The 13,610-nt window shown below is 47.0% G+C and overlaps 1 protein-coding gene across 1 annotated transcript in view; it reads right to left on the minus strand.

Moving 5' to 3' along the window:
• Nucleotides 1-6,986: 6,986 nt before the first annotated feature.
• The window catches only part of LOC144140034 (structure-specific endonuclease subunit EME2-like), a 53,718-nt gene continuing 47,094 nt past the window's right edge, over nt 6,987-13,610 (minus strand). The window contains exon 12 of the mRNA XM_077672246.1: nt 6,987-8,084. Coding sequence (XP_077528372.1) covers nt 7,974-8,084 — 111 coding nt within the window. The 3' untranslated portion in view covers nt 6,987-7,973. The remainder of the gene's footprint in view (nt 8,085-13,610) is intronic.

The following is a 13,610-nucleotide window of genomic DNA, read 5'->3' on the forward strand; positions in this document are numbered from 1 at the left end:
TGTGCTCTACGAAAACAAACTATTCAGTGTAAAGATCTGTGTATTCATGTGTTGATTTGTTCAGAACAACCTATCTATAAGGAGTCTTCACGGGAGCATCTTAACAATCAATCACACCTAATTCTCTGTTTGCTTCACTTTTGTAATTCTGGATAAGGCAAGCTTTAGCAATGGCAAACTGTCTGCAAAATAACTTGGTGTGCCAGCGTGGAGCTCTATGCCCGGTGAAACGAAGTCAAATTCTACGATTCATTCACTTCATGAAATATTTAAAATATGCCCGAATTTAACACGAAATATTGCACTAACCCCTTAATCCCGTTTTCCTTTGTATCACTGCTGCTGAATATTTTTTCGTATGCATTTAATGAATTTTCTTTGATAGCTATTGTTAAATGTTTGTGATGGTGTAATCACTGTTTAATGTTCAAAAAACCACTTGTGCTTGCTAAATTTTTGTCATTCATTGCGTTATTAACGAGGTCTACCAGACAGTTTTTACTCTTTGGAACTTTTTATATTTGTACCGATTTTAGTGAGTGCGCAGTACGAAATACTTTACAGAATGGTGACCGAAAGTGCCTACGCCTTAGTGTCAATGAAATAAAACAAAATATAAGAATTGAGGACAGCAAGTTTAGCTGCGTAATTATAATGTCAAATATTACAACGACTTACCTCAGAACGGAAACACTGTCGGCACAGCATTTGGCTTTAACTTCTTCCAGCCGTCTGCACGATTTTGTTCGAAACAATTCTCCTCAAAATGAGCCTGTGGGAAATGTTAGAACAAAAAAAAAAATGCGTGAAGCCTATAGACGTAAAGCGAACCTCAACGTATGATTCCTTTCATGCCTAGCTCAATTCTAAAATATTCAGCTATGGCCCAAGCACAATGATGGCTTTCTACAGCCCCATAATGCAAGCACATGGCTCTCTCCATGGAGGAAAAAAAAGCTTAGGAGAGGCCCCCAGCTATCCCCGCGCATTGGCAAAAGTGTGGAGGAAGTCACGTGTTTTCGGCGGCCATTGTAAGTAGCGTTAGCAACGGCGTCCTAGCAACAGCCCGCCCGCCGTTCGCCAGTCATGGAGGAAAGGCAGCGCCTGCCTTGTCGTCCGATTGCGAAGATTGCTGCTTCGCTTTGCTGCGCTGTGGTCTTGCGGAACTCGAAAAGGATGCTGCGAGTTGCGACAGCTGCGCCGATGGGAATATGTCATTTAATTTCTACTTGCAAGTGCACCTTGTACCGCGTCAAGCTATTGCTCCGGTCGCGATCACGACGCGCCTATTGAAGTGCAGATATCGTGAACGCGCCGTCCCGTCGTACGCGCGGACACCCGTCTGGTAGATTTTCGGGAAGTGATACACGTGAGCAGTACGTAGGCGACTTGCAACCGAACGATTCGCAACTCAATTTTTTGGTTATCGCCGCCGCAATATATAGTTTGCTAGGCCGGCAATGCGCGGCAGTGCTTTTGCAACTGTTACAAGGTAGATTCCCAGTTGATATAATTCCATCGTCCTATTACCTTAGTAGGTGTCCGTCTGTTGACTGGAAGAGTGCTGGATCTGGAATCTGGATCTTTTTGTGGTCTCGCTCTGGATTTCGATTTTCAACGCTTCATACTGCGAGGTTAGTGTATGAACGTTTTCAACTGATATCACCTTGAATTTATTGTCACAGAGACAAGTTGAAACTTGGCGAAAAAAAGTTTATTGACGCCACCCACCCTCTCATTTTTTTTTACTCAATAAAATGTTTTGCCTCCTCCTCCTGCTCCTCCTCCTCCTCCTTCGCAAAAAAATCTATCGAAGGCACGCGAACAACGGTAAAAACATTCCACAATTTTTTAGCGTGAAATCTGCATGAAGTACTGCTTACCTATATATATAGAACGGCCGTTTAATTGACTAGTCATCTCTGGGATTGCCAGTGAAACTGCAACGCAAACTTGGGCACTTTCCAGTCCGGTAGCCGCATGGCGTTCGCCCACTGTTTGCGGCGTTCTCCATCGCTTGGGCACCTATAAACGGCGGCGATTGCAAACAAAGGATGAATGCACACCAATGTACAGCAATACTTGTCAGCGGAATGATGCACTAACCGGTGGAAAGTGACGCCCAATTCCTTGGGTACCGATCGCGACTTGCAGCCTGGCACCGAGCATTGCGGCATTGTTAGAGCGAGCCGCTTCGCAAACCTGCTGCGGCCACACTGAAGACGTGTAACAGTGTAACCGCGCGTTTAGGTTCACGGTCACACGCTGCAAAACGGCCTTCTACCTGCCTATCAGCTGATTTCCGCCGGCTCGGCGCTGGCAGATGCAGACGACAAGAGAGGCGATACAGGACGGAGGAGGCGGAGAAGGTGCACCGAGAGAGAGAGAGGCAAAAAGAGTCCGCCAATGGCATGGAGGGCCAATGGTCCGCCATTCGACTTACAGAAATGGCGTTTCCGGCTGCGCTGGGTGTGACGTCAGGGCCTCTCCTAAGCTTTTCTTTCCTCCATGGCTCTCTCGCTCACATCACATACTTAAGAACGGCACCAGAAGTTGCCGCTGTGCCTTATCTCCGTAGCCGGATGTTCTTCCAAGCGGCGCAAGTAGGGCGTTACTGGGAATATTTTGAAAATGGTGTGAGCCGTTCCCATGATTTTTTGGACTTAATATGCTTATAAACGACTCCAGTGACGGCAAACAAACTGCGTGAGACAAGGCAGACGATATTACGCATTCATAGCAAACCCCTTTCAAAACGCGCGCGCATTGACATCACGGGTCCGGCGCTTTGGCGGAGTGATACACTACATGAAGTGGTACCGTTCTTATGTTGTAACCGAGTATAATGCGTTTACTACTCCGGGGCAAACAGAGACATCCCAGCCTCGTCCATTGTTGTACAACGCAAACGTGTAACACGTGTTACTACAATGCAATAGTTGTCACTACATGCATGCGAACGAAGTAAAAGAGAGCGAAATGAGGCTCGCAATACTCACACTGCACACGCACGACGCCTTCGTAGGCGTCCACTTGTCGCGTCTTACGTTTACGGTCCACTGCAGTCTCCTTTTCGGCTCTGTTGGAAACTTAAACATTCGCCAACCATTCCTGCAGTGGTTTGTGCACAGAGGCACGCAGCAACCAGGCATTTTGAGCCGCTAATCGCGGCCAGACAGCTACAGCACGTCGGCCGTTCCGCCGCAGGAGCGGGGATCGGAACGGCGGTCGGTGGCTCCGAAAACCGGTCGAGGCGACGAGGGGCCCTGCAAAGGATGTCTCCATGTCTCCCTCCGCCTGAGGCGACAATTCTGACCTTTAATGGTTGAAGCTGCATGGGAATACCTGCAACAACGTCGCAAGGGGTACCGCACAGGTGTGGCGGATAACTGAGAAAGCGCTTGCAAGAGTGCCGAGAAATCCTTCCAGGAGGAAATGAGACGCGTTCATGTATGAATTAGTAGAGCATAGCACGCATACTGGGAAGGTTGAGAGGAATTTGAACCGCAACCAGCGCGCGCGTTTTCTCAACTTTTTTCCCAAGATTTCTAAAAGGGGGGAGGAGGAGGAGGTGGAGTAAACTGCTCCCTGGGTGCCGATGTCTGGGTACCCGCCGGTGCATTTCCTCTAGTCCGGGCGCGCGCGCGCGCCTGCGCTGGCATTCCTAAAAAAAAATGTACCCAATTGTCCTAGAGATCTAAGTGGATGGTCAGGCGCGAAGCTCTCGGAAATAACAAAATTCAGTAAATATACGCAATATAACAACGTTAAACAGCACGCAGGAGTCTGCAACTAAACCTTGCGCGGCAGATTACCGCCGTCGCGAACACATTACTTGCTTGTGAGATAGCATCAGGGCCCGGGCTCCGGAACGGTGCGGGCAGTGGCGCGGCAGTCCCCAGAGGAAAAAACTGAGACAGGAGAGATACATGGGGCTAAAATGAGACGAAACCTGCGCTCACACCGAAAATGATACACGTACATCGCACTGCCGATCGCCCGCTACTTCAAATATGCCGCACCGAACGTTAACTCTTCACCTATTGCTGTCGGTGGTTGTGGGTGCCATTCGACAGTCGTACAGTGGCAATGTTTTGATTGATGACGCGAGGTGGAAACAGTGCCGGCGCCCGAAGAACGGGGAAAAAAAAGAAGGAATCGCCTGTATAAAAAATGGCGGCTCTCGCCCCCCTTGGCCTTCCAGCGACATCCGTGGAAGATATATCCTCTTCCACGGGCGTCATGCGAAGTTATCTCGATGCGCCTTCCTACTCCGACTTCAACCGAGTAAACCTGCCGTTGTTCACCTGCACTGTGTGCCAGAATCACTGTAAAATCGCACAATTTACTTCTATGCATCCCCCGGTGCTGCTAGAAAGGAGCGCGCCCCAGACAGCTGCTTTCTGCGCTGGCGTGCGGAGACCAAGGAGGAGTGTTGCACATATATCTGCCGGAAGTGGCACTCGGTGTCGCGCGCTCCGTGTCGCTCTCTGGGCGCTGCCCGGTGCCTATGCGCGGGCTGGTCGCCCCGCTTTTCCTCTATAGTTCATATCACAAGCTAGCTGCAGCACTGTGGAGGCTACATTGTTATCAATAGCGCGTCCACTGAGGGCGCCTAATCGGGTCCTGAAAGGACACTCCCTTCTCCCCTCTCGGCAAGTGGCACCGCACAGCCCCGGCGCCTTTTGTCGCTTCCTTCGCGGTGAGTTAGGCGCCTTGAGGGGGACAACAATGTAGCCTCCACAGTGCTGCAGCTAGCTTGTGATATGAACTATAGAGTCACTAGTAATAACTCTACGCGTCAGAGCGAGGCTCCGTGGAGCAAGGTGGAATCACGTGATCCAGCTTAGTACGTCACACCAGGGTACTTCAGTTGAAGAATCCTGGTCACGCTCGCGACGACTGCCGTGCCCGTGTCTCCGCGGTGTTACGATTCAGCGCGTCACTGTGTACCCTGTGCGCGCGTGACCGCAAGATGGCTGCACCGTCGAACAGCTCTGTTGTGCGGTGAAGCCAACTCTTTCCGCACATAGGACTGGTCATTGGCCTATGTCCTTTCCGCACATAGGACATAGGCCCTAGACCCTGACGCTCTTGAAGCGGCTAAATCTGGTTTGCAGGGATTCGTATCTCCCCTTCCTCTTTCTCTCAGATTCGGCGCGCTTGCTTCCACGGGACCGGAAGAGAGTGTATATTGTGTTGTGCCGCGTGCAAAGCGCTGTGAAAGATGACTTACCGTTGAGGCTGCGGTTATAAACGCTTGCTCGCTTCAAGCGCCGCTCATTCGGTCTTCTTACACATCAAATCATGCTGTCACTCTGTATGCTGTAAGCACGCCTACGGGCTGCTGTACCTGTATCGTCGTTTCTCGCCATGCAGTAAATCAGTTACGCTTTGTTGCTCTCGGCTCTCTGGTGGCCGTCTCTGAGGCGAACTCTATCGCATTACCGCTCATCAATCATGCTACGATGGCGTTGGCAGAGGCACGTCCTGGAGCGCCTCTCCGGGTGCAAGAGCGTCCATCTCTGGATGTGCACCTCCTACGCCCAGGCGCGAAAATTATGCCTACTCCCTCGGGAAAGAAGACGGATCAAGAAATTGCTGTTGGCTCCAACGACGCAGTGAGCTACCATGCTATATATGTCCTTTTCTGCTAATACAACTCAAGGTTTCGCATTGAATTTTTCACATAAACGTGTTAGGGAGCGAACTAGACAGGCAGTGTCGATCTCCTCTCCCGGCAGGCGGAAAAATAAAATTAAAAAAAAATCATTTCACCTGCCATTCGCCTCATAGTGGTTCTCGGAATCCGCATCGTCATTTGTGATGAATTTCTCTCCAAGAGTCAAAATGTTGGCATTGAATATGTAGCAGCACTCCAAACGGTTGCCTTATGGGTGTTTTGGCTTCGTTTACAAAGAAGATCACTGTCCCTGAAGAAGAAAGTGTATGACAGCTGCATCTTACCGTTACTCACCTACGGGGCATAAACTTGGAGGCTCACTAAGAGGGTTGAACTTAAATTGAGGACGACTCAGCGGGCAATGGAGCGGAAAATGATACGTGTAACATTAAAGGATAAGAGGAGAGCAGAGTGGGTCTGGGAACAAACGCGCGTTAAGGACATATTAGTAGAAATTAAGAAGAAGAAACGGACATGGGCAGGGCACGCAATGCGAAGGCAAGATAACCGTTGGTCATTAAGGGTAACAGAGTGGATCCCTAGAGAAGGCAAGCGTGGCAGGCGGTGGCAGAAGGTTAGGTGGGCAGATGAGATCAAGAAGTTTGTGTCCACATCTGCAGACACAAGCTCGTCAAAAAGCTATCGTCTGCAGTCTTTTGGTTGCAAGCCCAAGCTTCATCTTCAGGGCAGTTTTTCTCAGGATCTTCCACATAAGGCCCCTCTTCCATCGTGCCTCTTCTAAATCATGACCAATTTACTCAAGGGAACTCGAAAAAGTTGTCCTTTGTAACAGAGTGCTTCTGGTAACCATGCCTTTCGTATGCAATGTTGCCAATGAGGCGAACATAGGAAAACCAACCAAACCATTTTGAAATGTCTCTTATTCCCGAATATCTCTTGTATCAGTGTCTCCTGTAACATTGTTCTATTGTACTAGTAGTTTGTTATATTACGCTTTTTGTTCTTCTGAAACACCAGGCATGCAAGACACAAAATGAATGCAACAAATACACAATTACATTGTCACGCATATAATCAGTGTATGAGCCCAAAGACAACAATGCCAATGCCAAATAGTCTGTTTGGCAGCAACCACTCTGAGTAGGTATGCATCATTCGTGTGGAAGTACATCATTGTCATCAAGATGACAAGTATTATCAATAGTATCTAGCTGTGAAGGCAATAATCGGCAATCTTCATTACAGCATGTTCTTTGGGTAAACCTTTTTCTGGACTGCACTTAGGTGCCAGGCATAAGTTTTTCTGAATAAAACCAGTGTCCTGTTCTCTCAATCAGCAGTTACATCGTGACAATGTTATGTTGAACTGTTAAAAGAAAGACAAGAAAAGGGCCTCTTACCGCACCACAACTTTGCATATACGTATAATTGTAAGGCAGCATTTGATTGTATAATATCAGGACTTTGTTATATTTTTTCATGTACTAAACAAAGCCTGTTGATGACAAAGTACTCGGCCACAGAAGTGTCATAAACCGTTTATTTACATTGGAAGACATAAGTCACATCAGTGGGAAAGCAAAAAGCACTTGGGGATATCAAATATGCTAACTATGGTAAAGAATCTTTAATCCAAATGCCATTAAATTTAACACCTCAGCTAAATAAAACTGTCGTGACTATCCCAGAAAATGTGGTCCCTAGTTTCCTTTCGATTTACTTGACATATATACTAAACAATGAGTTTTGTATTCAAAAATTCTCTGTTGAAATAGGGCAAATCTCCACCTTTTATTTCTTCACAATAAAAATAGAAATAAAAATCAGTAAGGCACTGTACAAAGATAGAACAATCATAAAACAGTAAAAAGAATCAATCGCCGTACATAAAACGTAGCAACCAAAACTGCCTTTCTTGCAACAATTAATTTTATTTGTGCACACTAAAAAACCCAAACTCATCTGTATAAAGCACTAAAAAATATAAAAAAAAAGAAACATTCAAAAGTAAAAGGCCACTCACCGAAACAATATCAAGCAATAAAATTTTCAAAACAGTTCATCAAATCGCACGTACAGAGCCGCACTTTTGTCATATGTCCCCGATAAAAGCCCATTCCAAGACAGTCCACAAAGAAAAATTTCTATAAAAGTTAAGCCTTCCCTTACTACGTGGTGCTTAGTAGAAAAAAATATACAGCATGCGTTCACGTGAGGCCAGCCTGCAATGATCGTGGATGATGGCTTGAGGTTCTAGAGCGAGGTACTGGTTTTTTCGGTAACACACAAGCCTCAAAGCGGAATGTACAAGAGAAATGTCGAATATGAGTCAATCGAAGTACGCTTCTTGGTCAGAGGCGACGAAGAAGCGGTAGATGCGGCCCGATATGGCTGGCCCCACACGCCGCGTCGACTCCAGCACTCCCGCACCTCGCCGAACCTGCGCATGCATCGTTGGATTACACTGTGTAGAGAAGTCATGACAATTGACTGAATGGAGTGAAAATAAAACGGCTTCAAACTTTTGGCCACCAAACCGTGATCCACGCTTTCCCATTCATTGAAGGGGTACGTCGGGACTTTTTAAAGTGGCACTCTTTTCTGCTTGGTTGGGAAACTCAATATCTCTGGAGCCTTGTCGTATGTAGCAGGCGTGGAAGCAGGCTTGAGCCTTTTGGAGCAGCTCAGGGAGCAGGAATAATGCTGTTTTGGAGCAGTTTAGGAGCAGCCTTGGAGCCCCAAAAGGTGAATTTTGGAGCAGTGCAAGTCTGTTTGGGAAAAGATTTCTACCGTCATGCATAAGTCACTTGCCATTTTTCATTTCTGGTAAACACAACAAAAATCAAAATGGCTTTTACTCAACATTCCGTTAATAGCAGGGAGGCCACTTTTTCAACAAAAAAAAAAAACAGTCTAACCCACTTGCAACAATATTGAAGAGCCACAAAACACTCATTGTTATAACCAGTAATTGTTATAACAGGTTTGGGCAGAAAAAGCTACTTTTGTTAGCATTCAGTCGTTTTTCACACAATATTCACAAAGCGGAAATGTAACTGCATGGCTGACCACCGAGACTTAGCCATGCATTTGCAAACCAATCCCACAGGGTCCCTAAAAAAAGACCACCGTCTTTCACATAGGAGGAAGTCAAATCTTTGACTTTTTCTTTCTTTTTTAATGATTGGCAGATTGCATGTTACCAAAGCGGAGTTGTTTTCTGCGTTTTTTAACATTAGCAGGGGTGAGACAGCTGAATCAGATTTGGGAGCAGTTTTTGGAGCAGCGAAATATCTATTTTGGAGCAGAAGAACCTTGATTTGGTGCAGAAGAGCGACATTTATTATGTCACCTTAGGAGCCTAAAAAATCAAATTTTTGGCAACTCACGGGGGGAAAGTGCACTTTTTAATCGGTTTTGAACGTACATAACACTGAAACAGCCTTTCAATAGTTTTTCTACCAGAGTATCACAAGGTACGTACGAACTGCACTACCTTTTTACTAGCCATTTTTAAATTCTTAGGCTCTATCACTGATAATATCGAATTGAAAAACTAAGCAATCGTAAGGCATTTTTATTATCATATGAATGCTGAAATTATTATTTTTGTAATCCCAGACTCGTCTTTACGCACAAGTGTAGTGCCGCGGCCAAAGCTGCGCAAAGCGAGGTGACAGTCGTCGCACCCCGCCAGCCTTCCCATTTCAATCCCCAAGGTGCGTGTTCACTACGATTGTAATCTGAGTAACGTTGGTATGTTTAGCCACCTCCCTTTTGGCATTAAATTTGACTTCAGATAGATGAACCATTATTACCAGCGTGCAATAATAGCCCGTCCCGCTATCGGACACTGCTTGAACATTTTGCGGCGATGTAGCCTGCGCCGCCACTTCTGCAGCGTCGATGGTCCCATTCCCGTCGCTCGCAAGTCCGCTGGGAAAGGCAGCAATAACTTAGCGTTTTATAACACCGCAATGAGTCCGAAATTTCACTTCAAGCCCATACCGGCCTCACACTCAAGGCCGAAACACGGCGAATTCGCGGGTGCCAAGTTGTTTTTGAGGAGCTCCCGTCTTTTGAGTCGCGCCCCTTCCCGCAACCGATCAAACGACTAAATGTAGACCCAGCCACCCCCATAACTAAAACCAAGGTAGAAATCGGCGAAGAGCGCTCTGCCTGAACCACAAGAAACTGCTTCGCCCGGCGGCCATGTTTTCAAATCTTCACCACACCAAAATGGCGGCGCCTAGTAGTGTCGTTCCGTTGATACGGCGCTCGAAAAATTGCCGTTTTTTCATCAACTTGCACAAGCGGTTTGACGCCTCAGCACACATAAGCATTTTTTTCTACAGGACTTCGCAATGGCTTTTGATGATAGAATTTTCAAAACGCACAGAATATAACATGTGCAACCCGACATTGTGACTTTCGAAAAAACTACCTCGGGGACAATTTTATGCAGGTTTTTTGTGGAATGATCAATCAATTAAACCTTTACAACCAGCATCACCTTGGGGGTGCTGGAAAATTATGCCGTCAGTAAGCATTTTTCCGCACTGGAACTGACGGGAGCGTTAAAATCCTTGGCTCTCAGACTGTTTTGGAGCAGTTTGGCGCAATTTTTGCAATTTTCAAGCTTTTGGAGCAGCCTAGCGCAGGAAAACAAATTGGTATCAAATCTGCACAATATGCGCAGCTGTCTCACCCCTGCATTAGCAATCAACAATACCCCTTACCCTTCTGTAGCTTTATTTTGACCTAAACAGCATTGCAGAGATGCCCATTGCCTCTCTCATTTCCTGGGCCAGATGGCAGCAGAAGATAAGAGGGGCAGTCAGGAGGTCTCTTCCTTCAGCGATAGCATGGTATATAAAAGGCACCAACTTTTGCTGAGTGTTGTAAAGGTAGAAGATGCCGCAGCTTCTTTTGTGCTTAAAGTCATACCCGGTCACACACAATGCAACATGATCTCTCACAGACCCTCAAATGCTATACTTTACGTAGGCTCATACTGTCAGGCTCAATTGTTATAACCAATAATACGGAGAATGGCCACTGTAATAAGTGGTTTATTTTACCATATAACAATAGCGAAGTTGATGGTTCAATGTTATATCCAATACATTGTTATAACTGGTATCGTTATAAGTTGGTTGGACTGTACATTCCCAGAATGCACCATGGCTGATAACCAAAAAAAAACTAGAGATTAGCCATGCTTACTCCAGACAGGTGAAATGCAGTCGTGAGAAACAACCAAGACAAGACCAGAGCTAGGCGGAATGGTCTGTCTTGCACCTAAGATAGGTTTCCTTTCATTCTACAGCTAAGGGGACTATAAGAGAGAGAGAGAAAAAAAAAGAAAACGAGAGGAAGAAATCGAGAGGGAAGAAAATAAACAATCAAATGTTCACGTTTACACTAGACACCCCCACACACACAAAATCCTAACGTATTATTAGGACTATTGACCAAGTATGTATTACACATTCTTCTATATAAGCAAAAATACTCTGAACTGCGTCATGTTTATCCAACTAATGAACGTACCAGTGTCTATCAACTTTTTTCGGGTGTAAGCAGCGGGCTTACCAGAGGGAGAATAAGAGAGGGGCGCGACCCCCCCACAACCCCGCAAGAAACAGGTGGTGTTGGGCAAGACAAACCTATGGAGCTGATCCCTTCCAGATAGCTGCTAGCTTAACAGAATCTCTCCTCTCGCTTGAGCCAGGGCATGGCCTGTTATCTCATCCTGTTTGACACGGCACGCTGGCATCTACCCATAGGAACGGCAAGCACACTCGCGACAAGATAAAATGGCGAGGGTCCGACTGAACAATAAAAGCTACTTTACACTAAGCAGAAAGAATTTGAAACGACGGCCAGTGACGACGCATGCATCATGGTGCAGCGCCTGCAGTTCGGGGCAAAGTTCGCACATCACCCACACCCCAAGGTCACTCCCAAGTCTCGTGAAACCATGCCGTTACTTAGAGACCAGGAAATTGTGATGAGTGATTCCAAGTGTTAGCCTTTTAGAGATTTTGCTGGAGTGCGCAACGTTGTGAATGACCGCTGAACGTATGAGTCCCTACTGCTCCATGCTCAATGCTATTGGCATTGAGCATCACCTTATAGTTGCCTCTCGACTTGTGGCGCTGCTTTGGAGCTTTGGAGCAGTTTCGGCGCAATACTGCCTTCTGGAACAGGATGGAGCAAGACAAGTGGATTGGTGCAGCGAAGCGCAAATGGGAGGCTTGTGCGAATATTCGAACGAATATTACAGTATTCGATTTCACTTCGACTCGAATTTAAAATTTCCGATATTTCGAAGTATTCGGGGTGAACGAATATCAAAACTTCGTTCAAGTTTCGGTTTCGTTAGGCAAGCCGCAGTGCCATTGACATCAGTCCTACATCGTGACTACATGTGGAGCCAAGACAAGCTAAGCCACATTCAGAGCGTTGTCGCAGCCTTCTTACGCGCGCGAATGTACGTCAGGGTAGTCGAGGCTCCTGTAAACGGTAACGAAACAATGTGTTTGGTTACCGTGTGACACGCGTGCAGGTGCTGATTTCACTCCGCTCTTGAACTTCAGTGGCCATCAGTTGCTTCAAATCAGTTAAGTGACATGGCAAATGCGTCCACGGGTGCGAACCCAATACATATAGTGGAATCTCGATTATACGATTCTGGGTGATACGAATTTCTGATAAGTCCCAGTGAAATTGCATTGTTCGCAATGGGAAAATTTCGGCTCTCATGGCGGATGATACGAACGAGCTGGCGAGGCGCCCGACTGCCGAACGAGCAAGCCACGACGACGTACGGGCTCCTTCTCCCATCTTTGCCCAGCCGTCGCTCTTCCTCCAGGAACGGCTGGGCTGTTGTTTTCTGCTCGCGAAAACGCGCCGCGCACTCCACAGGCGCGCTGACGCTGCCGCGAAACGACCCGCACGCTGCGCGGGGCGCGGCCGGCCGCGGCAACCAGGCGGCAGCTTCGGTCGTGAAGTGGTGCAGGGCGCTCGAGCCACCGCTTCTAACCGCTATTTAAAATGCCGCACAAAGCACACACGAAGTTTCTTGTGCGATAAATGAGCTAATGATGTGGGCGAAAACGGTGCTATAAAACATCATCCGCGCCGCTAGTGAAAGCGCTCATGAACTATCTGCTGGGGTCCTACGCCTACACATTTCCGGCGGATCCAGCCAGCTGTCTCGAGCGCTTTAAAACTGCCGCCCTGAGGCGCACGCCTTCCCATTGGTGCAAATCGTCAGGCTCCTCCCACTACCACACGCGTCGCGTGTCATTTTCTGAGCGAGGCACAGGCGACCGCGAGCGCGGAATCACAGACGCGGGTGTGAAAATATCGCGCGCGCAGCGCGAACGCGCACGAATCGCGTGCAAAAACGCTCCTGTAGTGAGCTTGGACACCGCGAGTGAGGAGACGAAAGTCCAGAAATACCGCTCGGCGACGTGGAGGTTAAAAAGAAGCAGAAAAATGTCACCGATTTCTCCACGTGAAAGTAGGAAAAAAAAAATAAACGAAAACTTTATCTACTGCTCAATTTTTTGGTCTGTGCTGGTTCATACGAATTTCGGATGATATGAATATTTTTCGCGGTTACGTGAGATTCGTATCATCGAGATTTTACTGAAGAACTTTTTTATGAAGGTCCCGCCTGGACCGAAAGCTCAATGTCTCGGTGACAGGAAGCTCAGTGACACCTGACAGCTATTCGAATTCGCTTCGAAAGTATTCGACCCTAAGGACTATTCGCTTCGAATTCGCTTTGACCTAAAATATTACTGTTCGCACAAGCCTAGCATATGGGACAGCACTGCCACCCCTGATATAGCCCCAATAGTGCAGAAGTTTCAGCTGCCTTAGTTTCGTATTTTTTTGAACTAAGACCCCTTAATTATCTGACACTTTAAGAAATAAAAGAAGACACCCTTAG

Source organism: Haemaphysalis longicornis, unplaced genomic scaffold (assembly GCF_048455015.1).
Source record: "Haemaphysalis longicornis isolate Haplotype H1 unplaced genomic scaffold, Haemaphysalis longicornis Haplotype H1 scaffold_5, whole genome shotgun sequence".
Classification (NCBI taxonomy): domain Eukaryota; kingdom Metazoa; phylum Arthropoda; class Arachnida; order Ixodida; family Ixodidae; genus Haemaphysalis; species Haemaphysalis longicornis.